The following is a 24,503-nucleotide window of genomic DNA, read 5'->3' as shown; positions in this document are numbered from 1 at the left end:
TATTCAATCAGTGTGTGCTTGTATTGAGCATAAAACACTCAGTACCTTTGGCCTGGATTAGATCTCAGGCTTTGAGCCAGCTACACTACATTAGTCAGCTCTACTGACGCCAGGTACAGAAAGATATCACCTAATTTACACTTTAAAACTGTATGCTCCTTTATTAAAACATATTTAATGTGTATATTACAAACTCATTAAAATGAGCACATTTGCTACTGACTACATTTGACATTTCTACTTACAGTATTTACATCTACTGTCTCACATTCATCTGATGACACACCTGTCTAAGGCTGCCTTCCCTGCCTTTACTTATCACTGTCACATCAGTGTTTGTTTTCAGTTTAATGAGACAGGTTCTTTTCTTAATACAGTGAGCGTTTCATCCTCTGACAGCTATTTAAACTGTTACTAATACAGAAAAGAAGAGACATGACATCAAATTAACAACATCTGGTGACACTATCTGTAATAATACAATCCTTTAAAATGCAGAACAGATGAGAAAGCAGGAGTTATGTACATCAGTGGACATTTTTAGACAAGTATGTACAACAAATTTTGTGTAATTACTGTGAAATGTGTTACATTTGGGTTACTAGTAAAAAAAAAAAGGAGCAGTCACATCCAGACTGCCAATTCTTCCCTTAAGGTTTCTACATCCTGGAAACTACTCTTCAGTAAGTGCAAGTGTGCTTGTGTGTATCTGGTTTGATACACACGTGCCTACAGTAAATGTGTGTTCACTGAACAAATTACTGCAGTGGGGTGCTGTTACTAACAAGCCCTCTTTAAGTGCCATTTCCTGGTAGAACTGAGAGAGTCTTTTTTCCCCCCAACACACTGTCGTTATTCCAGGTTCTCCGGAGACAGATGCCTGGAGCCTGGAGAAACTGGATCCTCCCCTATCCTTGAAGCCAGAGAGTTGTGCCCAGAATCAAGATGGTTGAGCTAAAGTTTCAGATCTGGATCCTGGGCAGACGCCTGGCGTTTTTGTAGGGAGACAGACTGGCAGGCACAAAGCCACTTTTCAGAGTCCCAAGGCTGGCAGTAACAGACACTGGACAGGTTTGAAACTCACATCCAAGTCTCAGTTCACTGTGATTTAAATGGCTAGCCAGTTTCCATTCAGAAGAAGCAGCAGCTACATCCTTATATAGCAGCTGGCTTTGTACACATTTACAGCTCTGCCAACTTTTCAGAAGATTTCTTCGGAATGAGTTTAAAGTGCCTTAAAGGGATTTGCCCTGCAGGTACGTTTTGTCTCTAAGAACAGATCCAACATAAACAATCTGCAATACAAATGTGTGATTAATGGTCAAGTTGACATGAGAGCAGTTTCTACCCTAACCACAAATGCATTCGTACCTATTAATAGTGATTCAGGGTTTAGACAACTAGAAAAATATGTTGCAGACAGAAAACCAAGGATATATCAACAAGAGAAGTACTGTCCTTGGAATTATAGGCTTCGTGGGGCTGTCCAAACCTTCTGCTCCTTTGTTGGTTTCCAGCAGGAGAAATGTTAAAGGGTATAAATTCTTAAAACAGTGTCAGTTATATCCTCAGGTTTCCTTGGCTGGTATATCCTCATGTGGAAGTATTCTGAATTTGCTCCAAAAACAATCAGTCCGAATTCGGGTAAATCCAAGTTAGATCCTGAAGAATAGAACAGTCTTCTCCTGTAGATAAAATCTACTTCGTGATGGTAATAAAATTCCAATAAGCATCCCATGCTGGTTCAGTTCCTCTAGTATGATACCACAAAGTACCTTCATATGTCCATGTCCCCTCAATCTGTCAGTTTGTGTACATAGTTGACAGGAAAGGACCCATTCCTGGATTGGTCCCCCTCTATGTGACCAACCTGTTAGGATATAAAAAATAAATATGAAAAGTTTATGTTACGTATTTGACAACGCAAGTTAATGTGGAATTTTTCACAGTGTGACAGGAAGAGCAATGGACGAAGTACTCTACTGAAATCAAGGAACTGTAGTTGCACTTACCCACCAGTGGGAGTCATTAGTGGCCGTGACCACAATGATCTCATCTTTGAAAAAGGCAAGCTGCTCAGAGCTGACGGCCCTGCAGTCTACTAAAGCCTTGACACGCTTCTGATGGGGCCTGCTGCCAGAAACCTGGAGGAGACATGTAATATATTTCTCAGTGCGTCACCAGCAAATTTATACTGACTGTGAAATTTCACAAGATTTTCTCTGAATCCCCAGATGCTCTCAAGTTGAAGACATGGAGGACTGAACACAATAGAAAGATGTTTCTGTGTGGTTGTACCATGGCGTTCCTGCGGGGTCGTGGGGCAGATGTCACGGCAGATGAGGATGACTGAGCTGGAATGGGAGTTAAGGCGAGGCCCGGACTATTCCCCAGCAAACTGCAGTAAAGCTCCTCCTGGCTGCCCACACAGCTAGGAGACAACACGCCACACTTCCCCTGGCTGCCTCCTCCACTACTGGTCCTACGGTAGGATGTGGTCTTCTCTGAACTGGAAAAGGGTGAAGAAGTCACATGAAGGTACACATGTTAATACTGACACAAACGGAGATAGTTATTAACACAGTTGTGTACACAAATTGTAGCTGTGCTGTCTTACCTAACAGGCCCTATGTGGTTCTGAGAAGATGCTGGCGTGATGCTTTGAGGTGCAGAACTAGCACCAAGGTGACCCTCCCAGGTCTGCTTCTGTCCCCTGAACAGACCTCCCTGTCCGTGGGGAGACTTAGGTGGTCTTCCCCCTTGTCCATGGTTATCTGTGTTGGGTGAAGGAGGGCTGTGTCTTGCCTGTGTCTGGGGACTGGAGGAGTGGGAGGCTGGGTTAGAGCTGCGTCTTGGAAAGGGGTTTCCTTCCTGTGTTGTGACCGAGATCTGGGGGTCTGAGCGACCTGTAGAGGGAAAACAGAAGTGAAAAGGTAGAACAAAAGCAGCACTGTATGTTGTATTTTTGTTTAAGTCATCCCTTTAATTCTAAAACAAGTGTGATACAGAGCGTAGCCTTAAGCTTTCAGTCTTTTATTTGAACTGGCACCATACATTTTTCAAACTCGATTTTCATGTGTTTTACTTCATCTATGCTTAATGTGCAAATTGACTATATAATACAACACTCACTTCAATAATGAAATACCTGTTGCTGATATCAGATTTCTTTTACTTACTTTAAATTACTTTGTTGTCAACAGTTGTGATGAGTAAAGGTTCAACTGAGATAAAGGAGGAGTGGTAAGTATAGAAGGCTTTAATAATACAAAGCCAGCTTACCTCTTTGTATGGATTTAGCAGGCAGTGGTGGTGGCATTGATAATCCAGAGGGGGCACTGTTGGCTGGAGGATTTCTGTATAGGAAGTCTAGATTTTCATATGTCTGACAAGGCCTGCTACCAGCATTACCATTGGCACAATTAGACATACTCCAGCGGGCAAACGAAGTTCCACCACCTCCATTTGAAGACAGAGGGGATCGGTTTTTCGGTAATGGGCTCACCTGGAAGAGAGTGGGAAGCACAAAGTTAATGTCTCTAGTTACTCCTCAATTTTTTTTTGTTCACTTCTAGATTGGAAAACCCCCATAATACACCTCTCCAAATTATCCACAGGCATTTTGGGTTGAGAGATAAAGTCAGTAATGAGATAAGCTGGGTGGGTGTGATGTTTACCTTCTCATCCAGGTCATCCTCACTGTCATAGAACTCTTGAGACTGAGTCTCCCACATGAACTCCACGTGTATCTGAGAGTTGAATTTCCCACTCTGGGCCAGCTCCAACTAAAACACACACACACACACACACATAAGCAAAAACACTCAGAATATTCGCACACACACACACACACACACACACACACACACACACACACACACACACACACACACACTACACGTATCCAGTACTACACATATAATAGCCAGGATCGGCTATGATGCAGTAACTGTGTACTTAGTGATAAGCTTTGACAAACTAACACTTAAATAGCTTTTCTGGTTTAGTCAGAGTTTTCTTGTTTTTTTCTGCTTGTGGGCTGTGATTGGGTTCCAGTTTTTTGGTTTGAGGCAAAAGAAAGTACTCATATTTTAATGTTTCTGTATTAGCTGTCAGAGCTTTTAAGATCAACACAATGAGTCAATGGAAACTGTATATTATGGTCAGCCATGGAGTTTAGGGGGAAATCACTTGAGTGTGACCTTGGGTTAAGCAGATGACAATTTTCAAATTAGGGAAAGTTTCAAAAAGTGAAAATGAGAAACTATTTTCAGAGAGCTGAGATGGTCAAATGAAACCACTGGAAGATAGAAATGCAGTTTTTGGATAAACAGTCACCTCAAGATAAAATGTAATTAATTGTGTCTATTAGGAAGAGGGCACATTTTAAATGATCTTACTTGTGTAACCTTTCTTAGGTTATACAGAACAAGACTATAAAACTAGGACTATAAAAACAACCTTGTGCACAATAAAACAGGATATTACACAAGGCAGGTCTGATGCAGGAGGGCAGATGGCCGGTAAGAAAATAAAACCAGTTTATAAATGATACACTCTGGGACTTGATGAGAGTAGGATTCCTTGTTCTGTGACTGAGTCCTTAGCCAAGCTTTGCTGCACAGGGAGTTGTTTTAAGGTAGTATTTCCAGCTATGGAAACTGTCCTGATTTGTTTTTTTTTAGATTACTTTGTGGTGGGTATTTTAATGTTGCAACTTGATTCCTCAGCTGAACTTACCTCCTGGCTGTGTGCACTCTTTGAATGTATGAATTAAAACATTTTAAAAGTTGAATTAAAAGAGGGAAAGTGAAGTTCTCACCAGCTCAACACACTGCATGTGCTGCAGCCTCCTGGCGATATCAAGGGCAGTCTCACCTGCCGAGTTCACTGTAGGTCAAGTAAATGAATGAGAGGTTTAACCAATTACTGATTGCACAGGTTGAAAAAGAAATGGAGTACGTGGTTAAAGATTAAAAAGGTACCTGTGTGTAGGGATGCCTTTGCTTTTAGCAGCAACTTTAGAGATTCGGGCTTGTGATGTTGGACACTGTAGTGGAGAGCTGTGTTTCCTTCTGCTGTTCTCTTCTCCAGACAGTTGCTATAGAGTGAACATACAGATGGAGGATGTCAGACTTTACTGAAAGAGAGCAAGCCTATCAAAGGATATGGTATGGATCATACTTGACAACTTGTCAGTGTCTGACCTGTTCTGGCAAAGGAAATCCACCAGCGCAAGAGAGCTTCTTTCTTCTATACGCACAGCAAGATGGAGAGCTGTCTCTTTGATCCCCTTAAAGAGTGATAAAAATAAAGAGTACAAGTAAGGCCAAACTGTTCAACCTCAAAGAGATATTCCATCTGTGCAAAACATTTTCACCTTTAGAATCTACTTTTTTACTGTCAGTTACAGGAGTAAAGTTTTTATTTTGTATCTAGGCCTGAACGCCAATGTAAGACTACAGTGAAGCTTATATCAGAGATTTCTTGAGCAACAACTTATCTATATTGTGTGCACGTTCCTACAGCTTTAAGCATTCTGTGTTTATGTGAAGTGCAAAACAAGAAGAAAGAAAGAAAAACAATCAGAAGAAAAGCAGAGAATTGCACGTGTAATTCAATGAGCTTGTCTCACTTGTTCCCAAGAGACGTGAGCTCTGAACTAAAAGCTGGAATAATAAACGAGGGCCAACTAACACAAACAAACATACACATATACACACTCGCACGCACTGATGTCAGCTGTGTTAGGCATACAAACTGCTTATGCTGAGCAGGAAGTGTATGACAGGAGGGTAGAATGTGATAAAAGACAAGAGGATGAAGCGTTGGGAGGAGGAGACTTTAGGAGACAGCAGAGGTGGGGAAAACTAAATGAGAAAATGAGGAGAGGAAAGACAGGATTAAAAGGCCAAAAGAGATGGGAGGGCCTCCGACTACCCACCCACATAAACCATGCACACAAGAGGACAATTAACACATACTTCACATACTGTAACTATCTGCTCACCTCCTACATACAGTATGTTGTGACATTTTTTTTAACTCTTAAGGAGATTATCTATTTTTTGCCATTTCAGCTGCTGTTTTTAAGCGAGAGGAACAAGTTTGAAGCCCTTTGAGATATTTCACAAAAGAATGTGGAGCTTTTAAACAAGCCAGGTGAGCAGCCAATTTGTCACAAAATGAAGAGGGGGTTTATTACACCCATTCATCCACACTCACACACCTTGACAGGACATAGTTCAGGGAGAAATGCCTGTGTGTAAAATCCACTTGCAAATGTACATTTCTGTATATTCACCTGTTCAGCAGGTAGCACGAGTGGTTTTGCCAGGTCTGCTCCCTCAGCATAGAGCTGCAGAAGAGAAGTGAGGTCTCGACTCCTCACAGCGTCATATAGCCGGCCAGGATCCGATTCCTCTTTGCGTAGAACATAACGACACTCAGCGTACTTTGCCACAATGTACTCCTTTCTTGCATTCCTTGTTGTGAAAGAAACATGTTTTAATGACAAAATACAATAAGTGTAAAAATGTCTTTGTTGTCAACTGGTGGTTAAAGGATGAAATAGTTCATTTAAAAGCTAAACAGACTCACATGTCACTTTGTGGCAATGGTTTGACAGAGTCATTTGGAAGGCCCGCCTCCATGATGTCATTGAATCTGGTGTTGCCAATACTGACAGCCAACTGTGACACACAACCACAAAGATGTGAGATGAAGGCATTTCAATGAAAGGCAGACAGTTACATAAGTTCTGTAATTGGGCAATCCCGACTTTTGAGAATCCAGCAACCCTGTCTGTCTTTTTGTGTGTGTGTGTGTGTACAGTGTGTTTCTATGGGTGCATTTAGTACCAATAGTTCAGAGGTGCTGAGTAGGTCCAATGTGAGAGATTGGATCCTGGAGTAGTGAACACCCAGCTCTCTATGGATCCCTGAGCACTCTATACAGGTCAGGATGCCCAGATTTGTTGACAGCCATGTTGGATCTAAGTTAAACAAAGCAAAAAAGTCAAAAGACTATTAGGAACTCATGCCTATCTAAAAACACAGCTGAAATTATGATATATTTCCATATTTTATTCCAACATAATCATCCGCTGGCTGACCTGGGGCTCCGCAGTCAGCGCAGGCCTCATTTCCTGGCATGTGTCGAAGCTCAGCTATGATGGCTCGGGAAAGTTCCTGGAGCCCGCTGTCTTGGAGGTGGAGCTGATCCCCTACTAAGGCTGTGTTTAGGGCCTCCTCCTTACTGTTCTGCAGCACTGACACCCAGCTGAAGTGGAAGCAAATATACATACAATACACAGTTAACTGAACCACCAAAAAGTTATTAGTTTTCCAAATTTTCACATTTCATAATGGCTCTTTTGGAGGGGAAAGCCACAGAGAAGTTCCACCTGGGGAAATCAGAGGATCAATCATTTCAGTCTTTTTCTTTGCAGATCAAAAGTAATCCACCATGTGGTTTGCATGTGTTTTTGCTCAGTTGTGTAGTCATAATTTATCATCATTCTCACTTTCTCAACTTCATGTGTTCTCACCACCAAGACTCATACTGAACCTCACATCTTTCATTTCTGAAGCCCTGGTACTTTTCCGAACAAACTATTTCCAGTTCCATCTGTCCTTAAACTCACAAAGCACATCACATCAAAGCATCAGCCAGGAGGCCCACACACAAGGGAAGGGTACAGGACAGAAAAACCCCACATGCACTCCCCTTCATCCCCACATTACCACACAGAAAGTTCCCTTGCTTGCTGTCTGTGGCTACAGAGAAGTCCCACCCAACACCAGCTGGATCAGGGGTCTCCTAGAGGACAACTTTTTCTTTAAGCATCTTTTAGTTTTGCTCGCTTTTTGTCCATTGTCAGATCTGCTTTTTTTTTTCAGTGCACACACACCATCCAATTATATACTCCTCCCTTTAACTAAGCAATCTTAATCTTTCTACTTAATTATAAGTGTTGCAACTCCTTTCTTTCTGAGTGCAGTCTTAGCTGATCCTTACACAATGGGGAAAATACAAGAGATAAGGAAGTAAATAAAGCTGATGTGCAACCTACAGTAGTTTCAATGCTTACATCACACATTCCTGCTCGTCTTCTGCCTGGAAATGGTAAGTCCGATTATCTGTGGTGAAAGAAAAATGGTGGTGAGATACTGTTGTGAGATCTTGAAAAAATTAAAAAACTGAAGAAAATCGATTTAATTTTTTAATGTGAGAGATATGAGTTTCACTTCACAACAGTTTAGATTCATCAAAAGAAATCTTTGGTCTTCGTCTCATCCCAGTTTCTTTCAATGAGAGCACCAACTAAGCCACACAGCTGCACTGCAGATGACTCTTAAGGAGTCTTTAATGATAATATGTTGAGGGTAAAGTGTAGGGGTCAAATGTAAGGAATGAACCTACGAGTGACCAGGTCAAAGGTCCTCCTGTCCTCTGGGTCTGGCCGCACTTGACAGGTCAGGAGGTTCAATTTGGCCGGCGGTCGATTGATCTGAAGACAAACACACACGTTCATGTCAGCTCATGCATTGACGAATTGGAATTAGAATTTGGGTTAGGGTTAGGGTTAAAATTCAATGGCAAATGCACTTTCATTTCATGTGGACAGTGTCAATAATTAATCCTCACCGTACTGTGGGAGATGGTCAAGCAGCCAAATTTGACTCCACATTTCCTCTTTTGCCACACCTTTCTGATCCTGCAGGATAAAAACACATTATACTACTTAGAAAACTATGCTGACCTTGATCATTTCTTCACAGTGCAGCAAGTGATATACCCTTGGTTTGAGTAATGGTCATCTCCACTGGCCCAAATTATTCACAGTGCTCCATTCTTGTTTTCATTATCTTGACTAAATCAGGTAAAATGTTCTGTTTCGTGTCAGTGGCCTCAGGAAAGTTTACTCTCCTCCTGTCTCCCATTCGCCCTACTGAACCACATCCCCCTTACTTATCACACTGTAATCTAGATCTGCGCGCGTGTGTGTGTGTATGTATGTGTGCACATGACGCAAAAGTTGGATCGGCTCAGCAAGTCAGTCTGCCAATAAGTTCCACAGGAGGGGCCCCTGCTTGAATCTTCATCTATAATAATGAAGACCAGCTGGGCTAGATAAAGTTTGAGTCCCCTTGTCCTGCTCTCTTCATGCCTTTCTACTACTCAACCAGCTCTAAATCTAATCCTGCCTTCAATAGTGATAGTGAATTGTGTTCGTCACTTTGTTGCAATTTATTGAAATATGAACAGCTAACCCTCAGATTCTGCACATTTTGGTGTTAATAAGCAGTTTTTTTCCTGACAATTATTAAGTAGCATGGAAAGCACACATTTAAGTATTGTTTTATACTCAGTTTTGAAGTTTTGATTAATTTTATGTTACAACTGCCTGTAACATGACACCTGGCAACTGTAACTAATGTTTTTACACACCCATCACTCTTCTTGAGCAGGAAGCCAGATTTCTCTGTCCCGTACTTCTTGTTGCCCTGCGGTTGGTGGATACTATACCCGTTGCCAGAGTTCTTCCTGTTCAGGTACTCCTGGGATACAAACAGAGATTTAGGTCTTCACATCAAAGGTTTTGCAGCCAGTCCTCATTTTCTGCAGACTACTTGGCAGATGATGAGAATTTAAAACAAAGAGAAAGTAATCTGATGGTATCAAATAGCAGTTTAACCAAATATACTCCTGGACTGTTTTGGGCAACACAGGTTTTGTCTCTATTTTGTTGCAGTATAACTGAAGACAGTATCTACAGTGTGTGAACTCCAGTACTTTTATAGAAACAGTCAAATGTTTGGACACACCATCCCACTTCCCACTTATTTGAATGAGAAGCTGTGTCCAAATGATTGTTGGGTACTATACAAGATTTATAATGTTGCATTACGAATAAGAATACCTCTTTCCCCTCCACTTGCAGAAGCAATCGAAGAGAATCCCTCAACTGAGTGAGTTGTTTCACCTCTTCGTCCTGGTCCAGACGCACCTAACACACACACACACACACACACACACACACACACACACACACACACACACACACACACACACACACACACACACACACACACACACACACACACACACACACACACACACACACACACACACACACACACACACACACACAAATCTATTTATTCAGTAATAAAACTTAACTAGTTGGAAGAAAAGAACAGTATGTCTTAGTGTTCTCCCATGTTTATTATATCATATGCACGTTTTCTTGGTTTGTTTCCTAGAATTGGGTGTGGAATGACAATACATCAGAGCTTTTTGTAATGGTCTAAATAATGCAGAACAGAGCTCAGAACTGGGGTGTGTAGTCCTAGGAGGTTGTGCCTTTTCTGTATTAAAATACATCAGTTTAACTGAAATATTTCAGCTCTTTTCCTGGGATCTATAACACAGATTTTGTCTCCCTTCCTGAGGCTGAGGTCTGGCATGTCTGAACAAGTATCTGGTCTGCCTGTGCAGAACCAGAAAAACCTCTAACGTTCCCAACATCACAGTTTACAGCTTGTTTCCAGTGCTCTATCCAGAAAGGAAAAAGGCAAATTCTGTGCAGATCGGAAACCAGTCTTGAGTGGTCAGAGAAATAGGTGTGCACTAGGGAAAAAATGAAAATGAGGGATCCTTTCAGTTTCATCTTTTGGAAATAGAGGAAGCATTTATGGGAACAGACTCCAATAACAGTCTCTGTCTGTGGGTTCAGCTGGGGGAGTGTTAGGGTCCAGACCAGAGAGGAAGAGAGGCTTTGGCAGTTGTGAAAAAGTAACACACCATGTGATTCACAGTAAAATCTTCCCTGTAAGTGCTTCCTGGATTGTTGTGACTGAACGAGAGACAAATTAGGAACTGTGTGTGTGGGGTGGATTGGGGGTGTGATAATATCAATATGTGCATGCATGTGTATGACTGTTTTGTGACAATACGAGGCTGAGTCATCCCCTCATCATGAGTTCATAACAAAGCTGAATAATAAAATTATTGTTTAAAGACATAAAATGACTTCCGTTTACCCCTATAAACACTGACTGTGTATAATGCAGGTAAACAGATAAACCAGCAGCAGTTTCTGTATTTACCGTGTGAACAGAGGCAGCAAGCTTCTCGATAAAGGGAGCAAGATTCTCTGCAGCTTTTAAGCCATCCTGAAAAAAACTGAGATGAGAAAAAGACCAAATGCTGAGTCATGATGGTTCTTCAGCCCAAACATCCTAGTGTGCACCAAGCAAAATATCACATGCTGAAGCTGTATAAGCAGCTCGGTTCCCACATAAAACCCTCGGTATGATTGAAATTGGTAAATGGTTAACAATGGTAATAATAGCGTGCAAAAGGAAGTAAAAACCAAAGAACCTCAACTATTATTTAAAATCCCTTACTAAAACCATGTGGTACAACCAAATCCATATGCTTTTAAGGCCAAGAAGAAGTCAAAACTGCATATATGTTTTTTTCTTTTCTTGTTCCAATTTCACAAGGTGATTTTGGCTGAGACTGACCTGAGCTGGGCCTGGAAATATTTGATGAGGCTCTGGAGAAGATCAGGGCCCTGACGCACCTTCAGCTCCTGGATCTTCAAAAGATACTGAAAGCATAAGCACATAAGGTTAAAAACAGCTACAGAACTACTTTTCTCTGTAGAGAGGCCAAATGGATCTGAAGCCTGTATATGAAAATGTGGCATTTTTTGTACCCATAATTCAATGGTCACCCTAAACTACACATTTTTAATATCCCAACCTAAATATGTTTTGTACTATGTGGCTATTTGCTTTTTTAGGACACTGCTCCACATTGTTTCAAAGGTCATGTGCCTTATTTCAACACTACAGCCAGTCATTGAACCTTGAAAAGGGAAAAATTCCATTTTCCTTGCCACTCCTCTTCATCTAAACAGCTGGTCTCAGTCAGAATTGGACCCTCTATTCTCAACGTTTTCACCAACTACATGTGCATTAGTGTACTCAGTTGACACTACACAACCTGTGGGAATAGCAGTACTGCCAGTGCATTTCACAAGAAATCTTTCAGGTGTCGGTCATAAAACAGTTTCATCCTTTTTTGAACTGCACGTTCTAATGTATATGACCCAACCCAACCCTGTTAGAATTATGTTTGACTTTCTTAAACATATTTTTTTCATTAAAGGAACTTCTGGACACACACAAAAGGGATCAACCTTGGCCATCAATTTGACCATGGTTGGAATATGGAATCTACAAGGCAGACCACCCATGAGAACTATATCAAGCCCACCTCAGGTATGCGAAAGGTGTCTGGGTCTGGTATTTTAACTGGCACTAATCCCCCACCTCACACATTTGCAGCTGAAAGGTCCGTCTCTCTCTCTCCATGTCCTCGCCTCCATCTGATCCCTCTGTCCTGATCAGCCCCAGCTGCCTGGTCTTCTCTTTCCTCTCCTTCTCCAGCTTCCCTCTAATGGGGGATGGAAAGAAGGAAAGACAGAAAGAGAGAGAAAAAAGAATGAAGGACTTCTCATCCATACATATGTACTCATTTTTGCAATGTGCATTAGATTGTTTTAACTATCTGAGTAACTTTCTTGCAGTAATGACTAACTATTTGAGCATTTGGAGTGTTGTTCTGCTTCTTCCTACCACAAACTTTTCCCCCCACTAACTCATTCACACTCCTTATAAAGTAGAAGGGAGGAAAGGAAGTTCGATAAAAGAAATACAATATGGGAGGGCTGAAATCTCCTTACAACATTATAAAACACTTTAAACCACTGTCAGAATGAGATCAACCAATGGCTGCCTCAGTTTTATCACATAGCGGTATAATGGGGTATGGCCATGGGGAATAAACTATTATCCTGTTAACCTCCACTGTTACACTGACTTCTATGACCTACTAAGACTAGCAAGAACTGAAAATGTGTGGCGCGATGCTCCTTAAGTATTCCCATCTGTTTTAGGATTTTCATCTCTCATGAAAGCATTGAGGTTTGTAAACGAAGAGCAGGATTATAATAACACACCACACAAACAAGAACTGGGGTGGTGACGCACAAATAAGTATAACAATATGGTTAATCACATTTTTATGTCATACTCCTTCCAACTCTTCTCCATCTGTTTCTTGAGCTCCTGTAGAGAAGAGAAAATAGGAGAAAAGAAGGAAAGAAAAGGAAAAAAGAGGAGTAGAGAAGAGAAAACAGGAGAAGGAAAGGGAAGGGAAGAGAAAAAAATAGAAAAGAAAACAGGAAATTATGATTAATAAAATAGTCCTCAGGCAGTTGAAGTATTTTACAGTACTTCATTTTACAGTAGGTAATAGGAATTATCTGGAACTAGACATTTATTGTGACTTAACATGATTACTCATATTAGGCCGACTAGTCTTCTATCTGGTTCAACTGGATTTTTAGTAACAGTTACAGCAACATTCACCTGTCCAATCAGCTGTTTTAAAAGACAGGGCAGAGACAGGAGCTTACAATAGCATTAGTCTGTTATTACTCACAAGTCTGTTGCTATGAGAAATCAAAAGGCCAAATACTGGGCAAGATCTGTTTGGTATCAGAACGTAGCCAGGTCTTATTCATTAATCTGCATAAACAGCCTGATCTTATCCAATATCCTAGTGGACTCAGTTCAGTTCAGTTCAGTTCAGAGCTTTATTGTCCCTCGAGGGGAAATTTGGTTTGCAGTGACAGTAACAAAAAACAACTAACACAACAACCATAAATAGATAAATAAACAGTGACATACAACACAAACAAATAACAATTTAGATAAGAACAATTTCAATCCGAATAAAAATAAGAAATGTTGTTTTTTAGGGTTTGTACAGGTTAACTGTATTGATAGCACGTGGGACAAAAGAAAATTTGAACCTATTTGTTCGTGCTCGAGGTAGCCTAAATCTCCGTCCAGATGGCAGGGGGATGAATTCCTCCAAAAGTGGATGATCAGAGCTGGACAAGATTGACCATGCTTTTTTAAAAACAAGCCTGTCAAAGATCTCTGACAGAAGAGAGAGCTGCTGCATGCCAATTACTTTACTGGCTTCTTTCACTATTTTTTGCAGACGATTTTTGTTCTTTATTGACAAGTTTCCATAAAACGAGATTAAGCAAAACGTCAAATACAGTATGTCGACAACACAGACAGAAATCATTATCTAGGTAAACAGGAAATTCACCCTAAAAACCGACTTTACATTGTGACACAAAGTATGCAAATAGATTTAGCATGGGTGCTGCACTGAACGTCCCTTTATGCATGACAAAACTGTGATATTATATCATATTATAATAAAAGATCAGTTGCGGTTATGTTGACATAATTCTGGGATCTTCAATGTTATCTCCCCCCATGCCAAAGGCTAAATTACGGATAGTTTGCTGAAATGATGGGGCTGTAGCAGGGTTAAATGAACAATGCCTGCTTAGATGTCACATCCATATTACTAAGAATAGTTTCTCATAATTCAGTTGTGTGTACATACTGGTGTACTTTCACCAAAACTGAGCAAAGTTGGTTTCTGTACTGTTCAAGTTCAAATTAAAACTGAACTGTTCAATTTGATAGAAACTGGACAATGCAGAAACAACTTAAGGGTAGATTTGAGGTACTGCATTCTCTCAGTCCAAAAACAAGACAATGAAAACAACTCATAGTTAATTCAACAAAGGTTTTTTATGTCTTTTATTAATATGTACTGAAAATTAGACTTACTAATCTGCTGTCCCGTAGCTCTGATTTCAGAACATTTTCCAAAGGAAAAGCCATGATGTTGTTGAGGTTTTGCACCTAAAGAAAGTGAAAGTAAAAGAAGTAGAGAGAGTTAAAAACATCCCGCCTAACATCACAAGAGGTCCTTATCTCCTGCAGGCAAACTCATATGTTTTACAGTCCTTATCTCCCTATGGACTTACATTTCTGGGAATTAATGTGGATAACCTTAAAAACATGGTGATTCAGTCACTTTGAACCGGTGAGTCATCGAGTCAAGAAAACACTGGAAAGTAATTCATAATGAAAAAATACGATTTTTGGATCCAAGTGGGAGCATGATGCAATGTCTTCTATTATTATTTGTGTAAAGTAAAGAGGAAATTGAAATTAATTTACTATATAATTGGATGGAGTCTATTGAGTATCTGGGGAGAATGAATCACAAAAAAGCAGCACAACTTCAACAGGTTATGCTTTACAGTGATACATAATTACTACTTAATTCCCCTTTAGGATATATATTACATCTTTACTTACACATGCAACATGGCTCATACATTATCCATAATCTCCTGTCCTTATACACCTTGGTTTATCATTGTCCCTGCCGTCTTTCCATGGATCCTTGTGGATGACAAAGCTGCATCCTGGTCTTGATATAAATAATGTCCACCTACCAGCTGGCTGCTGTGCTGACCTTGATATATTGACACAGAGGCCTTGAGATTTGTTTTAGTTGGCATCCATAAAGCTTAGTTATCTAATGGATAATACACAGAGGCGGAAAAATACCTACTCCCAAAGTGTCAACACATACAGATGACACGGATCAATGTAGGCATACCTGTATTAACACACACACATAGTCTCTCTCTCTCTCTCACACACACACACACACACACACACACACACACACACACACACACACACACACACACACACACACACACACACACACACACAGGTTGATTTTGTAGCTCAGCTCTTTAAATCACACTACTGTTAGCCTTTTGGACCCACTTCCTCTTCACATCTGTAAGGCCTGTAGTCCCCTGTGAGATCTTGATTGACACATTGGAGGGAAGGGGTATGAGACGAGACGGTGTGTGTGTTGACTCATACATGGAGGTCTGGGATGAATTATCATTGCCATAGAAACTATCAGTGGGAGGGTTCCGGAGTACTTCAGCTTTTGGAGTCAAGAGGCATGAGCGTGCAGCTGTTGAAAACACCCTCCCTCCATGCTTTCATGCATGCATGCGGGTGCATGCACACTTTTCAGATTGTCCCAATTAACAAACACATACAACATTTTATTCAGGCAGATTTGGGGTTCAACCACCTGCTGCAGTGTCACATAAACACTATTTAAATTTAGCTGATTTATATCTTACTTCTCAAAAATTTTGCCTCATCATTGTGGGATTTTGGAGGCTTCTCTTTCCTTTTTTTGTTTTGTTTTTTATTTCCATTGAATCTCATGTCCCCTCCCCTCATGTCTCACAAGGTTTTGTGTGTGTGATGAACTTTACAGTTAAGGCAGATAATTTGAGGAAACCTGTCTTCTTTCCCTTTCCCTTCCCCATTGTCTCAAAATGCTTCTCCTCTTTTCTCACCAGATTTTTGAAGAGGGCTGTGACCTCTCTGGTGAACACAGCTAGGTTGAGGAAGCCTGTGGAGACTTCGTTGTTGTCTTGGGTCAGGTGGCTATTCCCCATGTTCTCCAGCACCTCAAGATACTGCTCCTTGATCTCTGCGTGGTCTGAAATACAACACATATGCACACTGAGTCAGTGTAGACATAGACAATAAAAAATGACTTAAGTTAGATGTGCAGAAAATTAGAAAAAGGGGAGACTGACTTGCCCCATTGCAGTGAAACTATTTTAACAAGACACGCATGTGGGACAAATTAGCACTGGTTTCCACCCATCCTGGTGCAGGGTACAGGCAAACATAGAGACCCATGTTTCCCTCACACTATTCCAAGGGTCAGAACCTTAGTGGACTTTCAGTCTGCAGAATTTCAGTAAAAAGGCTGATGGAAAAAGTCTGAACTCAGACTGGCACCAGAATGGTTTACATTGTGTTAACAACATGTTTCAACAAAATGTGCACCTGATTAACAACTACAAAAGAATGTCATATGGAAATGCATTCGGTGATTTTAGTAAAACCCAGACATTAAGGTTAAGATTGAATATTTTGTTGGTTGTAATTTAAAGAAACATATGGACCAAACTTCTGCAGAAGTGCCCATAGCAGACTAAACAGACACAAAGACGAAAGAGCACCGTTAGTTAGTGTTTTCGGTGCCAATTTCCACTCTTAAAGGTAAACACAGAATGGTGAACTGGCCACGGCTGGGAGACAGACTTGCATTAAACTGGCTGAGAGGCAAAAGTAGAACATTTTGTATGACAGCAAAACTGTGAATTTAAGGAAAGAATGTAGATAAGCTGCAGGAGGAGAAATCAAGGGGGCAGCAGGAACACTGAGTCCCTCTGGCTACATGGTCTAGCATCAAGTATTGTACTGCACCAAATAACATACATGCATCTATCAAACAACAAACAGCTGAGTCACAGAAGAGCTCTGAGGATGATTTTACAGCTGACCTTCAACTTCTAGATGCCAGCAGAGCAACTCAGCTCTTTCATTCCTCTGCCAGAACACACACACACACACACTCACAGCACAAGCCACAGCATCTTGGCAAAAAAAGGGGTGCTTAGCGGTTTATGGGAACAGAGAACGAAAGAAGAGAGTATCTCAGTATGTATGCGTGTGTGAGTTTTTGCATGTGTGATAAAATAACGGGCCATCAGACCTGTTTGAGGAAGGAGGGGGCGTATGACTCTGTGTGTATGTGTGGTGAGTCAGACTGTCGATCCATGATTAACACACAGACTGATTAAGGGGTTCAGTAACATAATGAATGAAGGGGCGGGGCTCCCAGCATCTTATTACTGGAACTAACCCACATGATTTTACTTAGACACTGAGGAAGAAAAAGGGACGGAGAGAGAATAATCACTAAGCATTATACTCCTGCTGACCATATCTGGTTGCCTAATTCTAGGCAGCTGGCTCTCTGACTCATTTTTGCTCTAAAAACTATGAGTTAAAGCCTTAAAATGGGAAGCAGGCTTTGTAAGCGAGTTCAGAAAAACAACTTCAGGATATGTTATGCAGTTCTTCAGTTTCTCCCCCACATTTTTGAGGTGAACACTCACATCTTATGCATGTTCACATCTGAGAGATCGATGGCAAGATTTGGTGACGTGGACCGACATGACACACACTCATAAAACATTTACGCAGTGAACCCACAGTTCGGTCAGGTCCCTGTAAACTGAGCACCTCGTTGTTGCTCAAACCGCACATACCTTTTACCTTAACACAGGCACATACACATGCACCACAAAAACCATCTGAATTGTATGAATGTAAACACAATCACCCATCTACCCACGCACCCTGGTGCCATAACAAGGGGCCTCACTCATAAACACCACAGCCCACACTAGCTTGATGATGTCATCTAAACTAGGCTTGTGCAATTAATTATGTGGAGGCTCCCCTATCAGCTCATCCTGCCATAATAGAGGCTGACCTTTACTTAAAAACTGGCTGCTGTGTTGACATGCTTCATTTGTGCGGACATACATCCTTCTTCGCTTCTTATCAGAGGTCAAATGTTGCGGTAATGTGTTACGCATGAAAGTTTATTCTTAACTGTGGAGATAATAGCTTGACATAATAGTCCCAACTACAGGTCGGTGCACTTACTAGCTTTTCCCTGAACTTTCTCTATGTATCAAATGGTCCATCCACTGATTACAACTCCAGAAAAAAATTGTAAGCTGGGATTCTCATGTCAAACTACGTTTTTTAAAGTCAGGAATGAACTTTGATGTTTAACTTACAGTCAACATGTATGAGAAATGAAACCGTAACAGCTACGGAGCATGCATGTCAACATATCTACCCCCATGACAAATGTGCAAACTCCATCCACTGAGGAAACCGTGTGATCAAGTTAAAAGCTCCAGAAAAGGCTAGTAACTAAAACTTGAGTTGGGACTGTTTTATAAATCTAGTAATGTATTTTATGAATGAGACTATAGTCTGTGATATATTGACACTTACTGAGTCCAGATGTGTGGATAGCTTTGATCATCTTCTTCATCTTCTGTAGAGTTGTGTGGTCCATCTCCAGAGACTGCAAAAAACATGGGACAAGGACAGGTATCTCAAATTAAAATCCAATTCCAATAAACATGATTCAACTTGAAATGAATCAACTCTTGGTGCCAGGGAATATATACTTTTATAATGGTCATCTTCCCATTCACTTCAGTGAGAAAATTGTCCAAACATTTGACTTGGATTGTATATTTTCTGAAAATCCAGTTGAGAAACCATTCACAAATAACACAAACTGATGGGAGCTTCCATCGTCTACAGTGATATAATACAGTGAATAAAAAAATCTGAAAAGGCAAATCCATTAAATCCAATACAAAATCTTATACATCCAGAGAATAAGGAATGAGAGACTTAAGCTGATGTTTGTCAGTGTGCTTTGCTTTTCTCACAGTGTCATTTTCTCACGGTGTGTGACTAAGGCGAACAGGTGAGTAAGCACTTGCAAGGAACACCATCATCTGTGTTGCATTAACACGTACAGCCCCAAATGATGCCATAACATTTAGTTCACCTGTCTGTCTGACTATCACTTTTCAGGTTCAAAACAACACTTTCCCACATTGACACCAGACTGAGGTTTTACAACAGGAAAAAAGACTTCCGCACAAAACAGATGCAGGCAGTCAATTGGCTTTATTGTATTTGGATAATCAACCTCTTCCGAATCAACAAGGTCTGAAACTACATCTTCTTTATTTTCCTCACACAGGCCACTTGTTTCACTGAGCTAGACATGTGGTACTCCACCTACGTCAGAAATAGCCACTAGAAATAGCTTTAATGAGTCAGTAATCTTGACTTAACAGAGACTCTGCCTTGTTAGATGGTGTTGTTTACACACCACAGTCCTTCCTGGTCAAGTCCACTCCCAAAGTGTTAGCTCCCTAATTAAAAGGCGATGTGGGTGTTATGCAACTGCAGACAATGAATGGTGTGATTTAATGGAGACTGGAGTTGGGAGCTGCTGGCCACCACTGCTGCATCTGCTGCTGTAGTTTCCTCTGCTTGGTAAGCTGGAAACATGGTGGAAACAAGCTGGTGCAGGCCAACAAAACAGGTTGTGTTTGTTGAATTTTGTGAAATCAATCTGAGCACAAGGACACACAAATGGGTAAGCAAATCCACCCGTGAGTCGAGACACAAACTGTCAAACAAGCAGAAACGTAAACACAGACACACATCCATTCTGGAAAAGGTAACCACCTGAAAGTCTGCTGATGGTGAGAAACTATGGTGTCTGCTTGTGCCTGTATGTGTGGCTGTGTGTACACCTGCTGTCAGGGCGTGTGTGGGACTGCTGGCAGAAGAGTTTAATATTTCATGACAAGCTGATATCTGATCCTTATTTACCAAATCAACTGGGCATGATGAAACACTTATCTGCATGAAAACCTAGAATATTTTATAGCAACATGTTCATCATTTAGAATATTAAACATCTGTTTCTAAAACTGTTGCTGGGAATGACATGAATCCAACTACAGCTTACAGCTATAGTAAATGAAACCATTCCTTATCCCCGTCTCTCTCCCTTTATCGTTGTCTCTAATCAGAAGTAATAAGTAACAAGTAGCCGAGTGTGTGTGTGGTTAAATGGTGTTTCTGTCTCCCTGCCTGCCGCCATTAACCACAATCATGCCCACACATTACCTCAGCTATTAATCAAGCCTGCCCTGCTGAACAGTCTAAACAGAATAACAATATATCTCTCTATACAAGGATTTACATTTGTGTGCGCGTCTGTCTGTCTGTGTGGACATGTGTAGGATTCCAACATGTCCCTCCCCAGAGCAGCTATTCCAGCTATGTATTTTCCAGTGTGTCATGGCCATAAATAAGGACATTAGCCCAAGATAAATACATCAGACAGCTGCCTAAGACTAGTCTCTTTATAAAACCTGGACACTACTTCATTTATGCTCAACAGCCACGGTTTCTAGCCTGAAAAGTCCAAAGACTAAAGACCTTTCATGTCTGATATGCTTTATTGGACTCCCTGCATTAGGAGGTGAAGTATCAGTTAGATCCCATCATTTAATAGCATGAGGATACCCGAGCTAGGGACTTAATTAATTAATTATTGCTGTGGAGCAACCACTGCATTAGAAATGGTATAATTTTTTCCACATGGTGAATTTATCTCAATATCTCAATTTGTAACTGCAAAACCATGATGATTCAAACTAATGTGAACTGAATGCAGAAATCTATCTTGAGCTACAGTGGATGAGTTTTGTCACAAGGAAGACAGACAAGGAAGGATTACTTTGTATGCACACTTGGATTATTTGTTTTATGGCAGAGTTCATGGCAGCCTCCCTGTGTTTCCTCCTTTGCCCGAGAAGCTTTGGGAGAACAGATTTCAAACAAACACAAGCATGCACACACACAGAGAAAGACCTTATGCAGGCCTTGAGCCAAAGTGCCAGTTCAAACAGACAAACTGGCCTTCATTGACATGCTTGCAAACATGTGCACATGCATGCACAGTTACTCACACGCACAGTATTTTTTTTCTGTTACAAAGGCCACACTTCTTTCTGGTGTGTGTGTTATGTGTGTGTCCCATTCGATTTCCAGGAGATGGAAGACAAAGCCAAGTAAACTCTGTATGCAAAATGTAACCTCATGTAACCTTTCTTCTTTTCTACTGGACCAGGCCAGCCAGCACTGAAATCACAATGCATGCTGACATCCAGCCTTTCCTGAAGGCAGTATTGCACCAGCACACCGCACACGCAAACTAACAAGCAATGCTAAGGCCAATAACCAGTTTTGTGGGTCCAATGTTATGAAAATGCTGCAAACAATGAACTACCAACCTGCACCTAAATCTAAATCCCCTGTATTAAAAGCAGGAAAAACAATCCTTGTCACCCAAAATCAACACACCACAGACATGTGCAAGTTTCCCCAACACACTGTAAGTTTATGCTGATTTTTCTTGCACTTGCACCTGCATTTTTGCACACCCATTCTTTGCAATTTGCCAGTTTTGTATAGCAATTTTGGGAACTCAGTTACTGCCTTGTAAAAAAGCAGAGGCACATCTGTGCTCACCTGGAAACTATGCTGAACAAGAAAAGGAAGGAAAATGTTAACCAAAAAAAGTCTTTGATCTTTACTGTGCCTGCCCTGCTGTGAAACCCCAGCCAACGCTGTCAGCTAAAAGTAGGCTAGCCTCAAGGTGAGATTTATTATTCAGTCTGAGCCACACGCATATGGTTGACAATATGAACAGGTAAACAGACAAAAGGTGCGTGTTTCTCTGCACTGCCCGCCAGTCTGTCTCTCTCTCTTTCTCACCTCCTCCACGATTGAAACTGTGTTCCGACAGTCGCTCATTTTGGACTGAAAACTTGACGTCCCAGGCGAAGACAGATCCTCGTTTGTAAGGATCACAAAGTCCGAAATGCTTATTCTCTCCGGCATGTTTGGAAGGAAAACTGTCCGACAATCACTGAGGAGAAAAGTAGGCAAAAGTTTCAAGCGCGTATTTAATTCCCATTTGAAGTAAACGTCGCAGCCATCTCCTCCTCCTCTGTGTGGAAACTGCAACGAAAGTGTAATCCTCAGAGTGTTTAGCTCATAAAACAGCGTCTTCTAAGTGGAAGGTTGTTTAAAACCTGACCTGAGCTCTGACCGAGTTTAGACTCGACTGTGAATGTGTGCGCGTAGAGGTGCGCCAGCGCGCTATTGTGCGCCCAGCGAGGGAGGGAGCTAACTCCATCATCACGTGGGAATGTTTGTGCTTTCTGGCACACACTGCGTAGAGAGAAAAGAGTGTGTATGTGTGTCCTCCCCTCCGTCTCTTTCATTCTTACTTCTCATTTCTATGCAAACTCAAGAGAGTCTGCAGTATGGTCGCCATGGATATGCAGAATGCCTCATTCACAGACTTCACTAAAGGAGAGGAATGTCAATGGATGAGGTGATGGTGCTGAGCCAGAGTATTGCACTGAGGCATACAAAGAAGAGAACTATGCCGTCTGCAGTTTTACCAAATATGTCATGGTTTAAAAATAAAATAAAAATTATGTTGTAGGCTTGCACAATTTAAACATGCAACACATATGTATCACACGTTTATCACATCTCAATCACATCTGTGCAGTTGTGAAATTCAAGAAGATAATTTTATGTGCACAACTCTTTAATCGGGAGTTTGAAGGTGTAAAGCCTCATGGGATACTTGCACCTTGATCCTCTAGGTTGAGGATCCAAATCTGTTTCCTCTTCCTTTTCATGTGATGAAAGCATGTTGATGGAAGACTTCTGAAGCCCCTCCTCACTGACCTTCTCCTGTAATCATCTGACAGAATGAAAGGAAAGAGTGCATCAGAGAGGTGGAAAAAACAAGACTTTGTGTTGTGTGAAGAACATACATCTCCTGCATGCCTGGGACTGTCAAGCCTGTCAATTCAAAGAAAGGAGGTGTATCACTGAACCTTTGCCTCAGGGAGAGCAGTAATATAATACACTATGATGTGCAGATTTTCAGAAGCAGTGTCAAATATAGTGGCTCCCTTTGGTTTCCCCTCAAAACCACACATTTGCCAACATTATCTCAGTAGGGGCTGGCTCAATTTGCGGCAGCGGCATCTTCCGCGGCATTTCTTGCGGCACCCAGAGATGCCGCAGAAAGTGCCGCTGGCTGCCGCCGGCAGCGGCATCTTCCGCGGCATTTCTTGCGGCACCCAGAGATGCCGCAGAAAGTGCCGCTGGCTGCCGCCGGCAGCGGCATCTTCCGCGGCATTTCTTGCGGCACCCAGAGATGCCGCAGAAAGTGCCGCTGGCTGCCGCCGGCAGCGGCACTTTCCGCGGCATTTCTTGCGGCACCCAGAGATGCCGCAGAAAGTGCCGCTGGCTGCCGCCGGCAGCGGCACTTTCCGCGGCATTTCTTGCGGCACCCAGAGATGCCGCAGCTAGATGTCGCTAGTAGGCACTTTCCGTGGCATTTTTTGCGGCATTTTCTGCGGAATTTCTTGCGGCACCCACAGATGCCGCGGCTAGATGTCGCTAGTAGGCACTTCAAATTACTTGAGTGGAAATAGCAGACGCTTTAAATTATACAACTAAAATCAAGGCACACATTTGACTAAATTGATTATGACTTACCTATGTTTCTCCAGTCGTCAATGTCTCTTTAGGGATTTGAAATACAGGACTGACAGTCGTACGCTGATGTGACAAATGAGTGGGCAGTCGTCAAAATGATTTGACACGCTCTCGGGTTGCCAGGTGTGACAGGTAACTCTCCAAAGTAGGTTATGATATTTAAAAATGCGGTTTTATACACAATTTTCCATAATTAAAAAAAAAATCTCTCATAAAAATTAAGTATAGGCTATTTTAGTAGGCCTTGCCTCTTATTATGTCACATATCTCCAACACTATAACAAAAATACACAAATCCGTTTATCAGTATTATAGACCAATTGCCTAAAAAGCTGATGTTAAAAATGTGACGCAGTCTCATTGTGTCATAAAGTGTCACAAATCTTATTGTAAGTATTGCCTTAGCACACGTCCATTTTAGTTATAGTGGATAAA

At 41.4% G+C, this 24,503-nt stretch overlaps 1 protein-coding gene across 2 annotated transcripts; it reads right to left on the bottom strand.

Moving 5' to 3' along the window:
* Window positions 1–22,570, bottom strand: asap3 (ArfGAP with SH3 domain, ankyrin repeat and PH domain 3). 2 transcript variants are annotated; one of them, XM_053336240.1, is made up of 26 exons: window positions 22,257–22,570; window positions 18,891–18,963; window positions 16,355–16,500; window positions 14,739–14,813; window positions 13,096–13,145; window positions 12,348–12,471; window positions 11,535–11,620; window positions 11,115–11,190; window positions 9,926–10,012; window positions 9,454–9,563; window positions 8,650–8,719; window positions 8,425–8,512; window positions 8,093–8,141; window positions 7,115–7,281; window positions 6,861–6,994; window positions 6,601–6,692; window positions 6,305–6,485; window positions 5,208–5,293; window positions 4,986–5,101; window positions 4,823–4,890; window positions 3,678–3,785; window positions 3,283–3,505; window positions 2,618–2,906; window positions 2,299–2,509; window positions 2,013–2,144; window positions 1–1,870 (listed from the first exon to the last, which is right to left on the bottom strand). In XM_053336240.1, the coding sequence occupies exons 1-26, from the start codon at window positions 22,380–22,382 to the stop codon at window positions 1,796–1,798; spliced, it is 3,042 nt and encodes a 1,013-aa protein (XP_053192215.1). In that variant the 5' UTR covers window positions 22,383–22,570; the 3' UTR covers window positions 1–1,795. The 2 variants fall into 2 exon arrangements, with proteins under 2 accessions (XP_053192215.1, XP_053192216.1); XM_053336241.1 differs by having other exon boundaries at window positions 2,017–2,144.
* Between the last annotated feature and the right edge of the window lie 1,933 nt (window positions 22,571–24,503).

Source organism: Scomber japonicus, chromosome 16 (assembly GCF_027409825.1).
Source record: "Scomber japonicus isolate fScoJap1 chromosome 16, fScoJap1.pri, whole genome shotgun sequence".
In the NCBI taxonomy this organism is placed as follows: domain Eukaryota; kingdom Metazoa; phylum Chordata; class Actinopteri; order Scombriformes; family Scombridae; genus Scomber; species Scomber japonicus.
Note: the sequence above shows the minus strand (reverse complement) of the source record. Positions and strands in the feature narration are given on the sequence as shown.